This window comes from Scyliorhinus canicula, chromosome 8, assembly GCF_902713615.1.
Source record: "Scyliorhinus canicula chromosome 8, sScyCan1.1, whole genome shotgun sequence".
Lineage (NCBI taxonomy): Eukaryota > Metazoa > Chordata > Chondrichthyes > Carcharhiniformes > Scyliorhinidae > Scyliorhinus > Scyliorhinus canicula.
Window position 1 is genome coordinate 97288428 of NC_052153.1, and position 24137 is coordinate 97312564.

The 24137-nt window shown below is 50.7% G+C and overlaps 1 protein-coding gene and 1 non-coding gene across 2 annotated transcripts in view; both read right to left on the minus strand.

Annotated features, from left to right (window-relative positions):
* LOC119969907 (transmembrane channel-like protein 2-A) overlaps positions 1 to 24137 on the minus strand; it is a 144983-nt gene that overhangs the window by 58282 nt on the left and 62564 nt on the right. The window contains exons 14-16 of the mRNA XM_038803883.1: positions 15710 to 15853; positions 14621 to 14749; positions 14219 to 14286 (exon numbers count right to left, since the gene is read on the minus strand). Coding sequence (XP_038659811.1) covers positions 14219 to 14286; positions 14621 to 14749; positions 15710 to 15853 — 341 coding nt within the window. The remainder of the gene's footprint in view (positions 1 to 14218; positions 14287 to 14620; positions 14750 to 15709; positions 15854 to 24137) is intronic.
* On the minus strand, positions 16445 to 16516 carry trnag-ucc. The gene has a single exon. It is a non-coding gene; the product is annotated as a tRNA-Gly (tRNA).

The window sequence follows — 24137 nt, forward strand, 5'->3', positions numbered from 1 at the left end:
CACTGTGAATTGCGCTTTCACGTATCTGATCGTCAGTCCAGAAGTAAAACACTCGAACACGTCAGTAACGAATATTCGTTTATTTACGGCCGGGACAAATCTCTAAGCAGTCGGGTAACTACCTTCGAGAAGTGCCAAAGTCCAAAATATGGACGGTATCTTTATACAATCACAGCTTAGGGGTGGTCACTTTAAATTCCTAGATACACCTATGATTTGGCAAGGATCCAGAACATGTACATATATGGAATTATTCTTCGAGGTCGGGAGGTTATTTTTGACATAATCATTAGCACAAGTCACTATCAATATTAATACAAAGGTTTTTGTATCCCATGGCCATATGGCTCAACTCACTCCAAAGACAGTCCCCCTTACATTTCAATGTTTAATTGTTCCAACTGGTCAAACGAGCTTAATTATGTTATCTCTGCAATAAAGTAACGGTTCCCATTCATTCCATTCTTTGCCTTTTTGACCTCTCTGCTTTTACAGATACGGGTCAGAACATTAATTAGTACCAATGCCACACTCCCTATATTACATCCCATAACCTTCTGACATCTTTGCTTTTACAGATACGGTCAGACACACTCCCTTTATTTCATCCCTTGACCTGTTGACATCTCTTTCACAGAGCTTTTCAGAACTGTTATATTAACCCTATCAGCGAAGTTCCAAATGAAATCCACTTCTACATTCCCCCCTTTGATCATTCCTTGATCACATAACACTCAGGATACTTTAGATGGAAATGAGAGCGAGGCGGAGGTACTCCTCCTCTACTAGGCTCCGGCAGGATGCCACTTCCTCATATAGGTCAGGGGTAGGTGGAACCAGTGTTTCTTTTTCGTCTAGGGCAGATCTCTGAAGCATCTGTGGTAATGCAGTGACACCCAAACGGTTGCATAGGCATTTCACACCAGTAGCTATGATACAGAGCAACAAACAGATGGTAACGAAGATAATGAGCCCATGGAATAGGTAAGTGGCCCAAGAATTGGACCACATCCAGCTCCACCAGTCAGCCTGACCGGCGAGTCGCAAGCGCTGTACTCCATCTCTGATATGGGTTACCAGACGCGTGATATTCTCTGAACTGTCTGGAATATAACCCATGCAGCCGTCTGTTCGATCGAGAAAGGAACAGATATCAAGGGAATGCCTCCATGGGCATGGGTCGGGACCTGTGTACATACCCAGCAAGAGGAGACACCCACTTTCTTAGCATAGACATAGGACATAAACAGAAAAGAATTTGCCGTTACATGGTGCGTTGCCCGCTTCCTTCTGGAAGGCGAGTAGGGGTGAGTAGTCCTTGATGGTAAAATTTGTACCCTGTCCTTATCAATGCACCGGTGGTTCCACCGGCATGTGCGGCGATCGTAGATCAGAACCATGTACGTAGTCCGGAATCGGGGCTTCTGGTCGTCGGGATGAACGGTGGTTGGGCAGGTTTTGATAGCCGTGGTGATCCATCGGAGATCTGTCGTTGTTCCACATCGTGGGGTTCCTTCTCGGCACAGGGGTGGACGTCGGCTTCCATACGGGCATCTCCTTCTTCTGGATGCAGCGAGAGAGAGCAGGGTGGCGAGTATTGTGACGGTGAAGAGGGACTTCATCCTGGTACTCGTGTTCCTAGGACTTAAAGGAAAAGTTTAGAACATCATGGATACTTAATTAACTTACAATGGTGCATATGTACCCATGCGTTCCGGCCCTCCACTTTTACTGCAGTGGGGGTAGTGAGTAGAACCTGTAGGGGACCCTCCCATCGAGGTTCCAAACCTTTACGTGTCCAATTTCGAATTAGGACATAATCCCCAGGGTTGATGGAGACGTCATGAGTAATGGATGGGACTTCCTCCTGGGTGGCACGAACTCGGGAGTGTAATCCTTTCAAAATTCTAGTTAGTGTTAATATATAATTAGCCATCTCGGTAGTCATGTAATGGAATTGAACATTCCGTGGAACACTGCTGTCCCAAGGCGTTCGAAAGGGTCTGCCATATAGTATTTCCGCTGGGCTTAGGCGAGTTTTTCCTGCGGGGGTGGCACGTAGCTGGAAGAGTGCTAAAGGCAGGAGTTTGAGCCAAGTGGCCCCAGTGTCTGCTTGTAGTTTAGCGAGTTTAGTCTTTAGAGTCTGATTAGCCCTTTCCACCACTCCAGCGGCTTGTGGTCTGTAGGCACAATGAAACTGTTGCTTTATTCCTAGCAGAGCACAGAATTCCTTATTGATCTGACCTATGAAGTGGGGACCATTGTCAGAGCTCAGCCGGGCTGGAATTCCAAATCGCGGAACAATTTCTCGCATTAACACCTTAACTACTGTCGAGGCCTTGTTATCCGTAGTCGGGTAGGCCTCGATCCATTTGCTAAAAGTGTCCACAATGACTAACACATATTTATAGCATTGACATCTTTCCAACTCAATGTAATCCATTTGCAGGGTCTCAAATGGACCCTCAGGTAAGGGGGTTGTGCCAGGATCACAGGGGACGGCCTTACCGGGGTTGTGCTGTTGACAGATTAGGCACCGACTGCTAATTTGTTGGGCCATCTCTTGCAGTCGTGGGTGCCACCAGCTTTTTAACAATATGTCCCCTGTGGCACGAGCTCCACAGTGAGTTGCAAAGTGTACACATTCGGTCACCCAGGCTGCTAATGCATCGGTCATACATGTTTGTCCTACCGGGGTGACCCACAGCTTATTTTCGATATCATATATACATCCTAAGTTTTTCCACATATTTACAGCAGTTGCAGGAGCGTCCTCCTGCATTTGGATTATGTCAGCAATGGTTGGCATAGGTTTTTCAGAGGGAGACTTTTCCGGGGGGGTTTTAGTCTGCCTCATCATTCTAGGCACCATTAGTTTGCCAGATTTAGAAATTTCTTTTGCCTTCTCGTCCGCTCTCCTGTTGCCCGTTTCCACCAGTCCTGTGCCTTTTGTATGCGCTGCGCATTTTATCACCGCTATCTTGTCTGGGAGCATAAGGGCCTGCAATAACTGGGTTACTAACTGCTGGTGTGAGATGGGTGTACCAGTGGAGGTTAGAAATCCTCTGTTTTTCCATCACCGTCTTGATCGATGATTGCATAGCCAGATTGTCTATCCCCCCTTTCGCCGACGGAAGAACTTCCATCGGTGAAAAAGGAACAATCTGCACTCGGGATGGGTATATCGGAGAGGTCGTCTCGAACCGAGGAGACTTCCTGCAACAGTTGCAGACAGTCATGAGTTGGGTCGCGCATGTCTGTGGGAGGATGCGCCAAAAAGTTAGCAGGGTTGATAGTGGTGCAGTAGGCAAACTGGACCTTTGGGTTATTAAGGAGAGCAATCTCATATCTATTCTGACGAGCCATCGTGAGATGCTGAGTCTGTAGCCGTCCCAAAAGGGCCGTAACAGAATGGGAATTATAGACAGTGATATCTTGTTGGAGGGTAATATTAGCAGCCGATTGCAGGCTGTGTGGTTCTGCTAGTGACTGTTTGTGATCAGCGGGCACTAGGACCCTGCGGAGCCATGCAGTGTCAATTTCAACGCAGCAGTTTCGAAACTGCCCAGCACAAATCCTTTATCTGTTTATTCTGAGACTAATGTAGTTCTGAACATACTGAGTTACTCATAATACTGATCACATTCCAGGGGCGGTGGCGGAGGTGGCTGTGGGGGCTGTGGAGGCTTCTGACGTCCCCCGCAATTGAACAGATGTTCCTCATCCCCATCGTCCCCCTCCTCCCAACCTTGCTTCGTATTGCTGATCGGCGCCAGGTTTCTTATATTGTTTACATTCCCTTTTTAAGACCTCTACTGTTTTAGCAATTCCCCCTTCAGTGAGGCCAATACCCAATTTTGAGGCATTTGCCTGCCAGCTAGCCAGTATAGATGCATCTTTCATTAACTGACAGTATTCCCTCCACAAGGCAATTAATTTATTTGCGGTGGGTTCTTGATAATACAGAAAAATGTGTCATTTGAAACATGAAAGTCTGGCAATATCTGGTTTGAGAGGGTACAGGGAAAGATCCCACAAAAGGTTAATAGCAGCTGCAAAGAGCAGGGTTATAAAATGCAGATACTTGCTCACAAGCAGGCTTCAGCAGAAACAATGGCTCACACCTTCATGGAATGTAACTATCTCAGAAAGCATCTGAAAAAGCATGGATGAGAGTTTCAATTGCATTAAGTGATGAATGTTTAAAACAGGCAAGTCTTTCAAGTCACAACCAAGTTAAATTTTAGCATACAGCTAAGGGCAAAGTTTCACACCTTAATTGAAATAAACTCTCTTAGTAAACAGCTGGAAAGAATGGAAGATGCGCAGTCGAATTTAGTGTCAATTTAAGGGGTAAAATTCTACGAACATCAAGTTAATTAAAAGAAAATTGGAGATGACCTGGCTACGAGAAACATCATTTAAGTCAAAATCAAAGGCAAAGTTATGAACTGGGGACAATTGGAAAATTAAACGATTTGAAACCACAGAAATAAAAGTTAACTATTGAAACAAAAGCATTTTTTAAAATCAGATCTGAGAGGAGACGATATGCCTGAAATGAATAATTAGTTGTAGTAAGATGTTTACATCAAAGATACTTTTAAACTATCAAAGTGAAACAAGCCCATATACAATACAGTCGTTAAAACTTAATAACTCTTCGAAAGAGAATATAAACCCAGGGAGCAGAAGCACCAGCACTCTGCAACAGCAACAGGAGAGAGAGAGAGAGAGAGACACAGCCTGCTGGAGAAAGACAAGGAAAGCAGCCGAGTTTAAACAGCTAATTCAACTCAAGAAGACCAGATTTTAAGTGGTTATTAGCTTACTTTACTTCCTTAATAACACAGGACCCAGGACACCAATGCTATTAAGGGGTAAGTAGGTAAAATTCTTCAGTGAAGGTATGGGTTACACCGGGGGATAGGCTCCGAGAACCCCGCCCGTAACTTCCAGAGAACGCTGCCTGGAATCACGGCGGCAGTCCCGTCCAGAGCCCACAGCCCGTTAACCGTCCCCTAGCAATCCTGAGAACCCCGCCCGTAACTCCAGCGAACGCTGCCTGGAATCACGGCGGCTCCTCAGGCTGCCTCTAGCAGTCCTGGCAACCCCGCCCGTAACTCCAGCGAACGCTGCCTGGAATCACGGCGGCAGTCCCAGGCTGCCCACAGCCCGTTAACCGTCCCCTAGCAATCCTGAGAACCCCGCCCGTAACTCCAGCGAACGCTGCCTGGAATCACGGCGGCTCCTCAGGCTGCCCCCAGCAGTCCTGGCAACCCCGCCCGTAACTCCAGCGAACGCTGCCTGGAATCACGGCGGCAGTCCCAGGCTGCCCCTAGAGACGATAACCACAGGGTTCACTCACTTACCCTCTTTAAAACGGGTTCGCTGGACTGACCTGGATCTCGCAGAGGCTTCTCGACAAACCAACGGCAAGGCTGAGCAACGATCAAACTGGTAGTAGGCGAATACCAAGGTGGAAAACAAATTTTTACGCACGTTGGGGGCCAAATTCGTCCTCTACTTTGAACGAGCTCAGTCGATTACGCCGGTTAGTTGCGCAGACCCCTCTGGAGATCCCCGTACGGGCCACCAAATGTGAATTGCGCTTTCACGTATCTGATCGTCAGTCCAGAAGTAAAACACTCGAACACGTCAGTAACGAATATTCGTTTATTTACGGCCGGGACAAATCTCTAAGCAGTCGGGTAACTACCTTCGAGAAGTGCCAAAGTCCAAAATATGGACGGTATCTTTATACAATCACAGCTTAGGGGTGGTCACTTTAAATTCCTAGATACACCTATGATTTGGCAAGGATCCAGAACATGTACATATATGGAATTATTCTTCGAGGTCGGGAGGTTATTTTTGACATAATCATTAGCACAAGTCACTATCAATATTAATACAAAGGTTTTTGTATCCCATGGCCATATGGCTCAACTCACTCCAAAGACAGTCCCCCTTACATTTCAATGTTTAATTGTTCCAACTGGTCAAACGAGCTTAATTATGTTATCTCTGCAATAAAGTAACGGTTCCCATTCATTCCATTCTTTGCCTTTTTGACCTCTCTGCTTTTACAGATACGGGTCAGAACATTAATTAGTACCAATGCCACACTCCCTATATTACATCCCATAACCTTCTGACATCTTTGCTTTTACAGATACGGTCAGACACACTCCCTTTATTTCATCCCTTGACCTGTTGACATCTCTTTCACAGAGCTTTTCAGAACTGTTATATTAACCCTATCAGCGAAGTTCCAAATGAAATCCACTTCTACACCACAAGGTTGCCAAACTGACTGACCTCACCTCAGCAATAGTAATCAAGGCATGCAAGGAGACTTTTGCCCGGCATGGCATCCCACTCACAGTTATGAGTGACAACGGCCCCTGCTACTTCAGTCAGGAGTGGACAGATTTTGCACGGCTGTACAATTTTCGGCACGTCACATCAAGCCCCCACTACGCCCAGTCGAATGGGAAGGTTGAAAAAGGGGTCCACATCGTTAAAAGACTGTTATGCAAAGCTGCTGACTCGGCTTCTGATTTCAACCTGGCGTTGGTAGCCTACTGGGCTGTCCCCAGCGCAGCTCCTAATGAACCGCACACTGCGAACGACGGTTCCTGCCATCCACATTCTGGACCTTGACAACTTCCCGGTCCTACAGAGGATGCAGCAGTCTTGGGCCCAATGCAAGTTGGCGTACGACGCCCACGCCACAGATCTCCCTGACCTAGTCCCTGCTGACCGAGTTCGTGTTCAGGTACCTGATGGTGGCTGGTCTGCCACAGCTGTGGTGGTCAAGCAAGTGGCCCCGAGATCGTTCCTCGCTCGCATGCCTGATGGCTTCTTTCTTCGGCATAATAGGCGGGTACTGCGTTGACTTCCGCGCCCGCTACCTAACCGTGATGTCCAGCCTCGCACGCTGGTTCCTCAGGACGTGCCCTTCCATGAGGCCACCAATCTGCCAGTTATTCTACCGACCTCTACATTGGACGCAGTTCTGCCCGTTCAAGTGCAGGCGGCCCCTGACGCACACTTGAGGCGGTCAACCTGAAGTTGTCGCCCGCCACAGACACTGAATTTATAGACTGAATGTTGCATTACCTTGTTATCTCATCGTTTACACATCTGTACATATTGTTTTTTTTCTCATGTGTTATCTGCCCTCTATCTGCACTAGACACCTTCCCATGTAAATACGTCAGCATATTTTGTATACAGTCAGGCTCCTGTACACACACACTCATTATTTATTGACCTGAGCATATTTTTTTTTTAAAGGGTGGGAGATGTCATAATATACATCCAGGTATATGATGGAGTGCAGACAGGCAGTGGTTGACACACAGGATGACCAGTGAACACACAGAACACAGCAGCCAATCACCAGACAGGACACGACCACTATAAAGCCAGAGGGCACCAGTTTTCGCGCCCTCTCGGGATCCAGCCTCTGAGACAGTCAGAGCCCGTGAGCAACAACTGGAACAAACACCATGTGGTAGGCAGTTAGTTTGGTCAGGCTAGCCTCAGGTCTCCAATCACGTCAGCATAGTGTCAACCCACAGATAACGTATGTATGATAGTTAAGAGTTCAATAAAATAGAGTTGCATTTCTTCAAGTGTTGGAAGCCTGTCTCTCTCACTACTGCAATAAACGCAGTCCTCGCAGACCCAGCTTACCCAACACATCACCTCCTGCTCCAACTCCCTCACCAAACCTCCGACTCACCAACTCCCTCCCCAAACCTCCTGCTCACCAACTCCCTCCCCAAACCTCCTGCTCACCAACTCCCTCCCCAACCCTCCTGCTCATCAACACCCACCCCAACCCTCCTGCTCACCAACTCCTTCCCCAACCCTCCAACTCACCAACTCCCTCCCCAACCCTCCTGCTCACCAACTCCCTCCCCAACCCTCCTACTCACCAACTCCCTCCCCAACCCTCCTACTCACCAACTCCCTCCCCAACCCTCCTGCTCACCAACTCCCTCTACAACCCTCCTGCTCACCAACTCCCTCCCCAACCCTCCTACTCACCAACTCCCTCCCCAACCCTCCTACTCACCAACTCCCTCCCCAACCCTCCTGCTCACCAACTCCCTCCCCAACCCTCCTGCTCACCAACTCCCTCCCTAACCCTCCTGCTCACCAACCCCCTCCCCAACCCTCCTGCTCACCAACTCCCTCCCTAACCCTCCCACTCACCAACCCCCTCCACAACACTCCTGTTCACCAACTCACTCCCCAACCCTCCTGATCACCAACCCCCTCCCCAACCCTCCTGCTCACCAACTCCCTCCCCAACCCTCCTGCTCACCAACTCCCTCCCCAACCCTCCTACTCACCAACTCCCTCCCCAACCCTCCTACTCACCAACTCCCTCCCCAACCCTCCTGCTCACCAACTCCCTCCCCAACCCTCCTGCTCACCAACTCCCTCCCCAACCCTCCTGCTCACCAACTCCCTCCCCAACCCTCCTGATCACCAACTCACTACCCAACCTTCCTGCTCACCAACTCCCTCCCCAACCCTCCTACACACCAACTCCCTCCCCAACCCTCCTAATCACCAACCCCCTCCCCAACTGTCCCTCTCACCAACTCCCTCTCCAACCCTCCTACTCACCAACCCCCTCCCCAACCCTCCTGATCACCAACTCCATCCCCAACCCGCCTGCTCACCAACTCCCTCCCCAACCCTCCTACTCACCAACCCCCACCCCTCCTGCTCACCAACTCCCTCCCTCACCCTCCTACTCACCAACTCCCTCCCCAACCCTCCTGATGACCAACCCCCTCCCCAATCGTCCTGCTCACCAACCCCCTCCCCAACTCTCCTGCCCACCAGCTCCCTCCCCAATCCTCCTGCTCACCAACTCCCTCCCCAAACCTCCCTCTCACCAACTCCCTCCCCAACCCTCCTGCTCACCAGCTCCCTCCCCAACCCTCCCTCTCACCAACTCCCTCCCCAACCCTCCTGCTCACCAACTCCCTCCCCAACACTCCTGTTCACCAACTCCCTCCCCAACCCTCCTGCTCACCCAATTCCCTCCCCAACCCTCCTGCTCACCAACTCCCTCCCCAACCCTCCTGCTCACCAACTCCCTCCCCAACACTCCTGTTCACCAACTCCCTCCCCAACCCTCCTGCTCACCAGCTCCCTCCCCAACCCTCCGATTCACCAACTCCCTCCCCAACCCTCCTGCTCCCCAGCTCTCTCCCCAACCCTCCTACTCACCAACACCCTCCCTCGCCCTCCTACTCACCAACTCCCTCCCCAACCCTCCTGCTCACCAACTCCCTCCCCAACCCTCCTGCTCACCAACTCCCTCCCCAACCCTCCTGCTCACCAACTCCCTCCCCAACCCTCCTGATCACCAACTCACTACCCAACCTTCCTGCTCACCAACTCCCTCCCCAACCCTCCTACACACCAACTCCCTCCCCAACCCTCCTAATCACCAACCCCCTCCCCAACTGTCCCTCTCACCAACTCCCTCTCCAACCCTCCTACTCACCAACCCCCTCCCCAACCCTCCTGATCACCAACTCCATCCCCAACCCGCCTGCTCACCAACTCCCTCCCCAACCCTCCTACTCACCAACCCCCACCCCTCCTGCTCACCAACTCCCTCCCTCACCCTCCTACTCACCAACTCCCTCCCCAACCCTCCTGATGACCAACCCCCTCCCCAATCGTCCTGCTCACCAACCCCCTCCCCAACTCTCCTGCCCACCAGCTCCCTCCCCAATCCTCCTGCTCACCAACTCCCTCCCCAAACCTCCCTCTCACCAACTCCCTCCCAAACCCTCCTGCTCACCAGCTCCCTCCCCAACCCTCCCTCTCACCAACTCCCTCCCCAACCCTCCTGCTCACCAACTCCCTCCCCAACACTCCTGTTCACCAACTCCCTCCCCAACCCTCCTGCTCACCCAATTCCCTCCCCAACCCTCCTGCTCACCAACTCCCTCCCCAACCCTCCTGCTCACCAACTCCCTCCCCAACACTCCTGTTCACCAACTCCCTCCCCAACCCTCCTGCTCACCAGCTCCCTCCCCAACCCTCCGATTCACCAACTCCCTCCCCAACCCTCCTGCTCCCCAGCTCTCTCCCCAACCCTCCTACTCACCAACACCCTCCCTCGCCCTCCTACTCACCAACTCCCTCCCCAACCCTCCTACTCACCAACTCCCTCCCCAACCCTCCTACTCACCAACTCCCTCCCCAACCCTCCTACTCACCAACTCCCTCCCCAACCCTCCTGCTCACCAACTCCCTCCCCAACCCTCCTGCTCACCAACTCCCTCCCTCACCCTCCTGCTCACCAACACCCTCCCCAACCCTCCTGCTCACCAACTCCCTCCCCAACCCTCCTGCTCACCAGCTCCCTCCCCAACCCTCCTACTCACCAACACCCTCCCCAACCCTCCTGCTCACCAACCCCCTCCCCAACCCTCCTGCTCACCAGCTCCCTCCCCAACCCTCCTACTCACCAACTCCCTCCCCAACCCTCCTTCTCACCAACTCCCTCCCCAACCCTCCTGATGACCAACCCCCTCCCCAACCCTTCTACTCATCAACCCCCTCCCCAACCCTCCTGATCACCACCTCACTACCCAACCCTGCTACTCACCAACCCCCTCCCCAACCCTCCTGATCACCACCTCACTACCCAACCCTCCCTCTCACCAACCTCCTCCCCTACCCTCCTGATTACCACCTCACTACCCAACCCTCCTGCTCACCAACTCCCTCCCCAACCCTCCTACTCACCAACTCCATCCCCAACCCTCCTGCTCACCAACTCACTCCCCAACCCTCCGACTCACCAGCTCCCTCCCTCACCCTCCTGCTCACCAGCTCCCTCCCTCACCCTCCTACTCACCAACTCCCTCCCCAACCCTCCTGCTCACCAGCTCCCTCCCCAACCCTCCTACTCACCAACTCCCTCCCCAACCCGCCTACTCACCAACTCCCTCCCCAACCCTCCTGCTCACCAGTTCCCTCACCAATCCTCCAATTTGACATCTCCCCACCAGTTGTTATGACCCTGAACTTAAAACTTAGAGCTTGTGAACTTGACAGCCACCAGAGTAAATTTAAAACTATTTCTGTAAATCTGGTCATTTGGGGACTGATATGTTACTGTGTCAGGGGCTGGGAGTGATATTCTTTCTTCTTCATCTATTCCCGTGTTATCTTTCAAAAAGATGTTGGTAAGGATTCTCCATAGCGAGTTTCCCCCGCTATCGCTCAGCCAAATCTCCCATTCACTGCAGTAGGGCGGAAGAATCCGGCTGCCATGAACGGATGGAGAATTCCGCCAATTAATATTTTTTGTTTCTACTGGTGGCGCATAACCATTTATTACCTCGATACTGGTGCACATAATAAAATTCTTTCTGCACATGAAAAAATAGAGGGAACATTGCTGCTAGCCCCATCTACTGGCAAGAATCAGTGCAGCAGAGCTATTTTCTTCAATGTTCACATATCTTATAATTCCTGACATAAACTGACTTTTCTAGATCTGGCAAATCTTACAAAAGCATTCATTACATAAATAAATATTATACCAGTCTTATGTCAAATATTCTTCAACAATTATTGAATCAGATTTTAACTATTGTTGTTCATCTTCCTGACCAAAACAACTGGGAAGTTGGCTGGCAGCAGCTGCCAAGGGACTAATATTGTGCACTTTAGTTGCCCTGGCCCAGGATATGTGTGGGGACTAGGAGGACCGAGGAAGGATAGGGATTCCATGGCAGAGAGCTGTTTGAGGAGATAGAAGTTCAGGTGTGGAGAGCCCTATGCTTTCTTATGGGGCAGGGAGGAATAAAGAATAAACAATAAAGAAAAGAACTATACTTATCTTAAGGACCTCCTTCACCAGTGATCAGCCCCGCAGAAATGTCACAGCCACTTCCCACTCAGGCCAGTGTTAAAATGGCAGCCAGCAGCTGATGACAAAACCAAGGCTTGGAAGCAATAAACAAGCACAAGCTCTTTCTTTCCTTACACATTCTTACTGCACCTAAGAGCTATAGCAGTGTGGTAGTTGGTATTAGGGGTATTACGGTACCCAGGTTGATGCTGTAAGACCATTGGTGTGGGAGGTACCTGAGACAGCAATATCATTGGTGAAGCCTGCCTGCTGGTTCCGCCCAGTAAGGCGGAGTATAAGAGTCTGTGTCTCCCTAGCAGCTGCATTCTGCATCTGCGCTGCTGGGGGAAACACCTAGTCCTAATAAAGACTTCAATTGTCATCCAATCTCACTTCAGGAGTTATTGATCGAGCATCAAGCAGTAAATTTATTTTATGAGTTTTATTGTTAGAAGTGAAGGGAGTGGCGACAGTGGCCATCAGCTCCCCGATTTCTTGGATTCTGACACTGAAATCCAGGTGTTGGAGAACTCCGACAGGGAGCATGCAGTGCAGCAGCCTTCGACAGTGCATCTACCGTATTCCAATCGGAAGCGGCATTCGCTGTCCAGATCCAGCACCACGTGTGCAGAAAGCACAGCCGCCGTCCTCCCACTCCGCAGTCGTCAGAAGCATCTTCGGACTTTCGGGGATTCGATCTTATAACCGACATGAGGCCCATGGTGTTAGAGCAATTAGTCTCCTCATGAGTCTTGCCGAATACGAGCTCCCCTGCTGAGGAGGTGGGGAGCCCTGGATCATTCATGATTAAGATCTGTATAAGGTCGGCCAGGTGTTGAACCAACAGAGCAGACCCAGCTGAGATCTGATGTATATTGTCAATATAATTGCTTTACAATAAGCAAGTTTCCCTTTTACTAACTTGGTTCGGACTGGTTTTTGGTCTACAAAAATTACTTCTGACCTATTCCCTGGTTTTAAGACCTTTTTTCAGTTCTTTAGTTTTGGATCTGCACCCTGCAGTCTCTCTTCATGTCTGCATGCCACATCTTTCTGTGAAAAGCTCCTTACTTCCAGGTTACATTCTTTCAACTCAAACTGCTTTTGCTACCTATTTGGGCCCCTGTTTGCTCAGTAACAACCCAGTATTTTTATACCTGTGTTAGTTTTAGAGTCATTAAAAAACTCATTGAGAGGCAGCCATCTTTTATATTGAAACTAAAGATGAAGTCCTCTTAACACATGACCACAGAAATATAAATTAAACTTAATATTCGAGGTTATGCCCAGGACACACAAATAGCTTATGAAGTATAGCTTACTTAAATCCATCTCTATTTCTGAAGAACATGAAACTGAGACACCGAGTGCAATACATATAAAGAATTGAAGGACCAATTAACTGTCCCTGATATTTGCACGTTAAACAACCCTAATTTTAATAGGAGAAAAATATAGTTGAAGTAACCTTGTGCTACATTCCTAAATTTCCGAATAAAAGGCAATTCTATTTAAAATAATCAAACATCTTCAACCACGGTCCGTGTGATCTTCCACTGCCATTGGCAATCATCTCACATGGGCGGAATCTTCCCAGTGTTGTGGGGGCAAACCTGAAGGCGAGACCAGGAGGAAATTCACAAAACTTAGCAGCACATCAGTGGGCCAACGCTTTCCTGCCTCCGGATCAACAGCAGACCATAACTGCTGCTGCACACCATCTTGTGGCAGCCCTTCATAGATTTCCCCTTCATATGGATGGCCTGACAGCTGCAGCCACCAATCATTTTATTGACTTAGATGCTCTCCAGAGGGTGCCTGAAGACAGACGCACCTTCTCAGTTCCTATTCTGCAGTGACAGCATCCACCTCTCATGGTCAGACTGCTGTCATTCTAGGTTTTAAGCCCTCTGATGGTCCAGCAATCTCCGGAACCTAGCCTCAGTGGATCCAAGGGTGGCCACTTAATTGGTTACTTGTGGGAAAATTTCCCAGATTGAAAAGGCCCCAAATATGTCACGACTCGCAATTATTTTCGAAAATGCACAAGATTCTACACAGATTTCTGAACACTTATGGTGTCAATGAAGTAGTTAACTGCTCTTGCACAAATAAATCACAAAAGATGCAGCTGATGTATCCCAAACCTAAAATAGTTACATAACTGTACATGATTTCACCAGTTATATATATTTTTGAGCTTCGTTTCTACCACATCACTTCTTTACGGGTCTTAGCAAAATTAGACAGCGCTACTGTCAAAGAACATTTCATGAATTGTCCAGTTGTGACAAAATACTTCCTTACCATATCATTCCTTGATTGAATATAAGTCCTAGAACATTTCCACTGATGTCAAACTCGGTGTATGAAGGCTATAATTTAAAGGTTAAAATAGCAAGGTTAACGGAAGTGAAGCAACAGCACAATAGGTCTCCAAGTTGCAATATTCATTTTGTTCTATGTCTTATTATGTGAGCCTATCTACTATTGGTGCTCACTGTGATTAATTAGTTAAGCCTGGTTGTGGAAAAAAATAAACAAAACCACTATGAATAAAACTTATTACACACATTTAAACTAATGTCATCCATGATCTTAGGTATAAAATGTACAACACTAATGACATGTTCTATTAAGTAGTAAAACGTACATTAGTGATAGTGATCATCGATTCTTTCGACACATTTATTGATAAAATATACTTACAAATCCATACTCCAGATCCCAGCACCAGCAGTAGTTGAAAAATCTGACAAACAAAGCATTTAGAAAATCTCCAACCAAAATACTGCCATAAGTTACCAAAATGTCAGAAATAGTAAGCTTTGTAAATTCCTGCAAATAGCAATAAAACAAACACAATTATTCAGTAAAGAATGCAATGATCATATATTTTGATAACCTTCAGCATTAACTTCACTGTAATATTTATCACAAAAATTATGATTGAAACAAAAGTGTATCACTTTCTCACTATCACCATAGCTATAAATTGGCCAAAAAAAGTGAGCTTATATACATTAGACTGGGTTAAGTGGCCTTGGTGGTGGGCCCATCCACTGAAAGGAAAACCAATGGAAATCCCCCAGTTGCCATTCTCAGACAGTCAATCCAACTAAAAGCCAAATAGGTACAATGGTTGGCATTGTGTTCCTGGGGCCTGCAGGACAGATGTCCTGATTTCACCCAGAGACTAGCAGCTCTTCAGTACCAGCAGCTCAATCACAACCAATGGCCACTGCTTGTACTGCAGTAGCCTCAGGAGAAGGAACAGCCCTGGAGCCCCGGAAACAGATAAGTGAAGGTCTTTGGTGAGGCCTATAAGACAGGCTGGTTTGGGATAGGTTTAAAGGGCCTGGGAGCCTTCCCGCAGGAATGGCCCTTACCAATACCATGTCACTCTGTCGAGCATAAGGTGTCTGAGCTGGGGGACCAGCGAGCACAATGCAATGGCCACCTAGGTGCATTTACTGACAACGCCAACATGGTGTGGGCCCCCTCAATTGACCTAGAGGAGGGAAGGTCAATCTTGACCCTTCCTGCCTCTGGCTTATTGGAGTGAGGTGGAAAGCTGACATCCTGCGCATTCCTTCCTCATTATACTGCACCTGCCCTGCCTCCCAGTCTACTTATGGGAATAGGAAGGGGACATTGAATTCCCCCCATTAGCAAACATTAAATCTCATGAAGCCTATGAGATTTAAAAAAGTATCTTGTGCTCTGGATGTGAGAAATGCATGAATACCACAAAATAATTCAAAGTCCACTTCTACAGTACAGATTCAGATGGTTTACCAATCCAACACCTGTCTCCCAGCAAGGCCCTCTGGGAAAGTCTGCAGGATCTATTGCTGGAATTCCACCAGAGGTCGAATTAGTTGAATTGAAGGAATTAATCACGGCTAACGTCTTATTCTTTATACTTTCTTCCTCTGCCAACTGAACAAAGCCAAAGAAAACATTTTCAGGATATGAATGCATATTTATAGCTATAATGGTTTAAGAAATTTGATTAGTACACTACGTGGCGTAGATCTTGTGCTCAGCTGCAGCAACTTCTGCCTGTAACTTAGATTCAGCCCTGTTCCTAGTGGGATATATAGCCATCTCAGATGGCCACCTGCAAAGGACCATTAGAATTATGGTCAACCCAGGACTCAGCTTGTGTGTGTATTTGCAACCCAGATAGCTAGACGCGATCGAAACCCCCGCTCGTTTGCATTCTAATGGCCCATTTCCACAGAACAACAAGACTGCACTCAAGAAACCCATACAGCCTCAGACTGATCGGCGCTACTCCCTTTACTCAGGGAGCCCAAACAGCCAAGGTCAATATTGGCCCCTTTATCGGCCAAAATCGAAGGCAGTGATCGAAGCATGTCGAATTATTGGGTCCAAGTTAAGGACCGCCCCAAAGAGTGTGAAATCCCAGTGAGATAAGAAGAGACACAGCCATGTGTCTCTCTTGGATCCAGCCTATGCCAACCCAAGTGCAGCATAACAACCAGACAGACCAGTTTAACTTGTTATTGCGATGGCCGGGAATCGAACCCGGGTCAACTGCTTGGAAGGCAGCTCTGCTCACCACTATACCACCATCGCTCACTTGACAGACCAGTTCAAGACCAACAATCGCTACCAGACGGATGAGCCCAGCAGAAACAGAGCCACTTCTTCCACCCAGCCACGCAATATCCGGACAAAGGCCTTGTCCATCTGCATAGAGCCGGTTGCCCTGAAGTTAAGTATAGGTTATTGTAGTTGTTAGGTGTAGTTTTACTTGTGTTTTGTGTTGCATGTCAAAGTAATCCCTGTGAGTAAATAAACCATCTTTGAACTTGAACTGACTAACTGGTTGTGTGGTCCTTTGATAGATATCTGGTATAGCCTTGTGGTGGTATCATTTGATACCTGGTGACTCTAAGGAGCATCATTATTATTTCGCAACATTACTCCGCTGCTGATTGGCAACAGATAAATATCTTTGAAATAATTTTGGGAAGTGGCCAAATCAAAGGATGAAAACCTGCTGCCTCTTACAAAGCCTGGCAGCCTCTGAAGCAACTGAACAATGCCATTGATTTAATTCCCTTCTCTCAAAGATTTACGGTTTAAAGCTTCCTCCTTCACTCTCAGAAACAAGACTGGACATCAAGCAGACAGATGTGGCTCATTCCCAGCTTTGTTAATGCACAAGTGAACAAAAACACACTGATGTCTGTATGAAATATTCTCCTGATTAATCACTAATTCTAATACATTCATTCACATTTGGTTGGATGTGTAACATACCTAAATTCAGGTCCCAGGAAAAAGATTGCATCATATGTTGGGGCGACATGGTGGCACAAGGGGGGGCATGGTGTCACAATGGTTAGCACTGCCGCCTCACAACGCCTGGGACCCGGGTCCAATTCCAGTTTCGGGTGACTTTCTGTGTGCAGTTTGTACATTCTCTCCATGTCTGTGTGAGTATCCTCTGGGTGCTCTGGTTTTCTCCCACAGTCCAAAGATGTGCAGGTTAGGTAGATTGGACATGATCAATTGTCCCTTAGTGTCCATTGATATGTAGGTACGTTGTTGGAATAGAGGGGAGAATAGGGTAAGTGCAGATTTGATGGGCCAAATGGCCTACGTCTGCACTGAAGTGATTCTATGATTCTGTGACCAAATGAGGCGGCAGCACAATGGTTGTTGAGAATTCTTTTACTCTCACCCAGGTGTATAAATCCTAATTAGATTGTACCCAGAGGCCCTCAAAATCATTGCTATAATAGTGTGGTGAATGTAACTCTGTAATTCACGGGGCAGCACGGTGGCCTAGTGGTTAGCACAACCGCCTCACGGCGCTGAGGTCCCAGGTTCGATCCCGGCTCTGGGTCACTGTCCGTGTGGAGTTTGCACATTCTCCCCGTGTCTGCGTGGGTTTCGCCCCCACAACCCAAAAATGTGCAGAGTAGGTGGATTGGCCACGCTAAATTGCCCCTTAATTGGAAAAAATAATTGGGTAATCTAGATTTATAAAAAAAAACTCTGTAATTCACACTGTGATATATATATGAGACCGTACGATTGTAAGCGCAGTTGCGTTGCCCGACCACTAGGGGGAGTAGCTCTGGGAATGCTTAGGAGTTTATACAGGGCTCCACCCTTGGCTCTGCCCACGGCTCCTCCCCCTGGACTGCTGTATAAATATCGATGCCCAGAGCCACTTGACCAGTACATCGAGAGTTCAACGTGTAACAGGCTAGCTCTGTAGTAAGTAGATTAAAACCACTGTTCATATCTCAAAGCACATGTCTAGTGAATTGATGGTCTCATCAATTTAATCTACTTAAGAAACAGTCAGGATCAATCATGGAATCAGCCCTCAAGCCTGAGCGACTGGAACTCGACCCACAGGATGTAGATGCAAAATAAATTTTTTCTCATTGGCCTACCTGACGGAAGCAAGCACAGCCGAAACAACAGAGGAGCAGCATGGTAATGACGGGCAGCACGGTAGCATGGTGGTTAGCATAAATGCTTCACAGCTCCAGGGTCCCAGGTTCGATACCTGGCTGGGTCACTGTCTGTGCGGAGTCTGCACGTCCTCCCCGTGTGTGCGTGGGTTTCCTCCGGGTGCTCCGGTTTCCTCCCACAGTCCAAAGATGTGTGGGTTAGGTGGATTGGCTATGCTAAATTGCCCTTAGTGTCCTAAAAAATAAGGTTAATGGGGGGGGTGTTGGGTTACTGGTATAGGGTGGATACGTTGACTTGAATAGGGTGATCATTGCTCGGCACAACAAAGCCCGAAATCTGCCTTTCTCCACTGAGGAGGTAAAAGCCATCACCAGGGATTGCCCGATCTGCGCGGAGTGCAAACCGCACTTCTATAGACCAGACAGGGCCCACTTAGTCAAGGCTTCTAGGCCCTTTGAATGCCTCGCGATCGATTTCAAAGGGCCGCTCCCCTCAACTAACAGGAACGTTTACTTCCTAAACGTCATAGATGTGTTTCTCCCGCTTCCCCTTTGCTATCCCGTGCCCCGATATGACCTCCCACACAGTCATTAAGGCCCTGCATAGTATCTTCACCCTGTTTGGTTACCCCAGCTACGTACACAGCGACAGGGGTTCGTCCTTCATGAGCGACGAGCTGCGTCAGTACCTGCTCAACAAGGGCATCGCCTCGAGCAGGACTACCAGCTACAACCCCAGGGGGAACGGGCAGGTGGAGAGGGAGAATGCGACGGTCTGGAAGACCGTCCTACTGACCCTCCGGTCCAGGAATCTCCCAGTCTCCCATTGGCAGGATGTCCTCCCAGACGCGCTCCACACTATTAGGTCACTCTTATGCACCGCGACCAACCAGACCCCTCACGAAAGGCTCTTTTTCTTTTCCAGGGGCACTACCACGGGGGTCTCACTCCCGGCATGGCTGAAGACACCGGGCCCTGTACTCCTGAGGAAGCACGTCAGGACGCACAAAACTGACCCCCTTGTAGAGAAGGTGCACCTGCTTCACTCAAACCCCCATACGCCTTTGTAGAGTTCCCTGACGGCCGTCAGGACACCGTATCCCTCCGGGACCTAACACCCGCTGGATCCAGCATCCCCACTATCACTGCAGAGGTATCCCTCACTCTACACCCTACCCAGCCGCCCCCTCGCGCTCCTGAGCCCACTAGCTCGCTACATTTGTTTCACGCACCCACACCGGCTAACCTCCAGCGTCCCCAGTCCCCAGTCGAACCAGACGGGTATGGAGCTCGGACGGAATCACCCCCGGAGTCCGCCATCGTACCCCAACCCACAGCACCCATCCAGCCACCCAGAGGCTGCAACCCCGGTGCTCCCCAGATCGCAGCGGACGACTCGACCACCGGACAGACTCAATTTATGAACCACCACCCCCGCCGGACTTCATTTTTTTGTAGGGGGTGAATGTGGTGAATGTAACTCTGTAATTCACACTGTGATATATATATGAGACCGTACGATTGTAAGCGCAGTTGCATTGCCCAACCACTAGGGGGAGTAGCTCTGGGACTGCTTAGGAGTTTGTACAGGGCTCCACCCTTGGCTCCGCCCACAGCTCCTCCCCCTGGACTGCTGTATAAATATCGATGCCCAGAGCCAGCCGACCAGTTCATCGAGAGTTCAACGTGTAACAGGCTGGCTCTGTAGTAAGTAGATTTAAACCACTGTTCATATCTCAAAGCACGTGTCTAGTGAATTGATGGTCTCATCAAATAGGTTATGTTATAACTGAGAGTTGCTTGCTTCCATTTGTTGATCGGCTCCCATGTTTCTTCTCAATATATAGCTTTTAGCAAGACTTTATTATTAATAGTTCACAACAAATGCAACATTCCATTCATGAAAACTCAATGGAAAAGTGGTCCAAATAATGTGGGTAACAAAATAAATATAGTGCAGGTCAAGAATCCTTCATCCAAAGCCCTGGGACCAATTGCGTTTTGGATTTCAGGTCATTTCAGTTTTTAGATGCAGCATATAAACTTACATTACAACTATAGTCTACTAAGTAGACAAAATAGCTTGAAATGTAAGGTGTCTCACTGAATAATAAATACCACACGCAGGATTCTCTCTTGGCCGACCCAAAATTGGGAAATGTGATTGAGCAGAGGATAGCTTCCGATGCCAAAATCATGGCTGTGCCGATTTGACATCAAATCGTGATTCTCCTTCATCCTGACAATGGCATCAATGCGTTTCACTCCATGCGTACTGTAAACACCATTTACATATCATTAGCGGGGTGTACCCATATGGCTGGGGTGGGGCGGCCAGGCCAGGGCCGAGGGAGTGGTAGGGGGAGTTGGGTGGAATGGCCAAGTGGCCACGATGGCCCCTCCCACATGGGACTGGTGTGGTGTCCAGCCACGATCGTCACTGCAACCATCTTTCTGCACGACCCACTGACCATCCAATTTGGCCCCTGGTTCTGCAGAGTGACACTGGCTATATGGGTAGCCCCCCACCCAACACACTGCATCCCTCTGCCACACACACACCCCCAACCCCCCACCTGACCACCACCCACCGGTGGCCCACCCAGGGCAACACCCACAGTAGCTCCTGGAGAGGGCAGTGCCAGCCATTGCTACCCCTAGCATCAGGGACAGGCGCCAGGGCCAGAGGCCCCAATGGTGCCTGCCACCGATGGAGCCAGGGGTGCGGGATTGGGGTGGGGAGGGAGATGCGGGACGGGATCCCGCAATGCCAACCTAGACCATTATGAAGCCCGATGGACCTAGTTGGGCACGGGGTACACACCATGCTAACATGTTGGCCTTTTACCTCCTGCAGACAATGGATATTGAAATTCAACCAGTACTGGTAGCTATCCTGCTAGTTGCCGCAGCCCTGGGAGATGCCATGTGGCTGTACGAGCAGACGCTTCTCGAGGAGGAGCAGGAAGCTACAGCAGCGGAGCAGGCAACAGAGAGACAGGTGGCAGCCACCCAGGTTGGAGAGCCAGCAGCCCAACAGGCCGAGGAGGGGGAGGTGCCAAGGAGAAGGCCAAATGAGGCACCACATGAGGCCTTGTGTGTACTGGGCGGCCTGTCATTTGAGGACCTGCCAGACCGGGCATGCCATCGAAGACTCCGGCTGAGCAGAGAAACAGTGAAACATATCTGCCAGACGATGGCATACCTGGCCAGGGCCGGCTCAAGGCACCGGCAACTCGGGCAGTCGCCCGGGGCGCCATGTGCTAGGGGGCGCCAGACTCGGGTCCCGCGCATGCGCAGTTGGGCCGGTGCCAACCAGCGCATGCGCGGTGGCCGCCCTCCCCCAGGGCGGCCCCGCCCCCCCGCCCGGTCCGCTCCCCCCGACCCCCCCTTCGGTCGCCCCCCGCCCCCTCCTCGGGTCCGCCCCCCCCCCTCGGGTCCTCCCCCCCGCCCCGCCCTCGGGTCCGCCCCCCCCTCAGGTCCGCCCCCTCCTCGGGTCCGCCCCCCCAACCCCTCCTCGGGTCCGCCCCCCCCGCCCCCTCCTCGGGTCCGCCCCCCCCGCCCCCTCCTCAGGTCCGCCCCCCCCGCCCCCCCTCGGGTCTGCCCCCCCCCCGGGTCCGCCCCCCCCGCCCCCCCCTCGGGTCCGCCCGCCCCCCCTCGGGTCCGCCCCCCCTCGGGTCCGCCCCCCCCGGGTCCGCCCCTCCTCGACCCCGCCCCCCCCGGGTCCGCCCCTCCTCGACCCCGCCCCCCCTCGACCCCACCCCTCCTCGGCCCCACCCCCCCGTCCCTCCTCGGCCCCCCCCCCCCCCAAGGGCGCCGAAGTTCAGCTTGCCCGGGGCGCCAGCAACCCTAGGGCCGGCGCTGTACCTGGCACCACGGAGGTATGGGGAGAACACCCGCCCCCAAAGGCCGTCAAGGTGACTGTCACCCTGAACCTTTATGCGATGGAGCCCTTACAGACACCGAGTGGGGACCTGTCTGGGATCTCACAACCTCGGTGCACAGGCGCATTAGAGCCATTACGGAGGCCCAAATGCCCAGGCGGTTCAATACATCTATTTTAATGTGGACTGAGCCCACCAGGATGCTGGGGCAGCGGGTTTCACCGTCCTGGTGGGAAGCCCCGGGTCCAGGGGGTGATCGATGGGATGCATGTACCCCTAGAGGTTGCTCTACGCCAGCTGAAAGGGGTTCCACTCGATGGACGTGCATCTGATATGTGACCATCAGCTATGCATCATTCACCTCTGCGCCCGATACCTGGGCAGTGTGCACGACGCCTTCATCCTGGCACACTCGGCGATTCCTGACATGTTTGAGATTCCTCGAGATTCCAGGACTGGCAGCGCCAGGTTTCAGGGGAGCCTAAGTTCCGCTTGCACCCCCATTCCATGGAGTAGGTCAGGGGCCATTGGGCATCCCGAGTAAGGCAGAGATGATGGGGCCGGTGCCCACATAAACATAGCGTCAGGGCCCATAAGGCCAGAAAAGTAGACACCAGTTACGTTGACATGGGTGCGGTGCAGGGCATAGTTTAGTTATAGGGGCCAGGGAACAAACCTATAATATTTGTTCACAATAAACAGCTGTTACCACTGTTACATCCTGCCTCCTTGAACTGTCTGATGGGTGTGAGGGGTGGGCTAAAGAACAAAGAACCAAGAAAATTACAGCATAGGAACAGGCCCTTCAGCCCTCAAGACTGTATCGATCATGCTGCCCGTCTGCACTAAAAGAAACTACTTTTCAGGGGACCATATTCCTCTATTCCCATCCTATTCATGTATTTGTATCTGCTTCCACTACCTTTCGCGACAGCGAGTTCCAGGCTCCCACCACCTTCTTTGTAAAAAACCTACCTCCTACATCTCCTTTAAACCTTGCCCCTCGCACCTTAAACCTATGCCCCCTGGTAATTGACTCTTCCACCCTGGGAAAAAGCTACTGACTATCCACTCTGTCCACACCCCTCAGAATCTTGTAGACAAGCCCTAGTCTGGGCTGGCCTGGGGAGGAGGGCGGCAGGGGGAATAGACAGACCTTGAGGGGGGAATGGGCGGGCCCTGTGGGTGGCCTGTACTCCCCACTCTCCTCCCCTCCATCAGACGTTGTTGAACGATGCGGAGCACCAGAGCTCATCGCAGAGTGGATTGTCATCATCCTGCATCCCATGGACCACACAAGATGTTACTGCCAATCCAGGGCCCCCACTTCATAGTGCGGCAGGTATGTATCATGGAGGGGATTGCAGGTGTGGTGTGAGGGGGTGTGGGGTTGGGATGCAGTGTCCATGCCTCTGGCTAGTCTCCCCCTCTCCTCCCCCCATCCTAGTTGGTGAGTGTTGTGTGCTCGTTGACCCTGGCAGCAACCCCGTTGGGTCTCGGCCAGCGCCTGAACAGAATGCCCCAGGCATTGGAAAATCAACACCCATCCAGTGCCACAGCTGGAGCCCGCCCCCCGTGAGCTGAACAGCGACGAGGCGTGCAGCTCAGACACCAGCCCTCCACCCTAGTCTCAGGACACCCCAGAGCTCGGGTCGGAGGATGACACATTTCCCGTCACAGCTGTCTCCAACACCCTGCACCATCCCAGAGGCACAGTTGGGCATATTAGTGGAGAGGCTCCCAGGACACTATCTGGTGACCACCACCTATGCTTTGGTACAACAGGTGGAGGTAGGAACACCCGAGGGGGCGGACGGTCGGAGGGCAGGCCGCCCCGAGGAACTAGGTGCCGTCCAGACGGGTTTCGGGCTTCTGGAA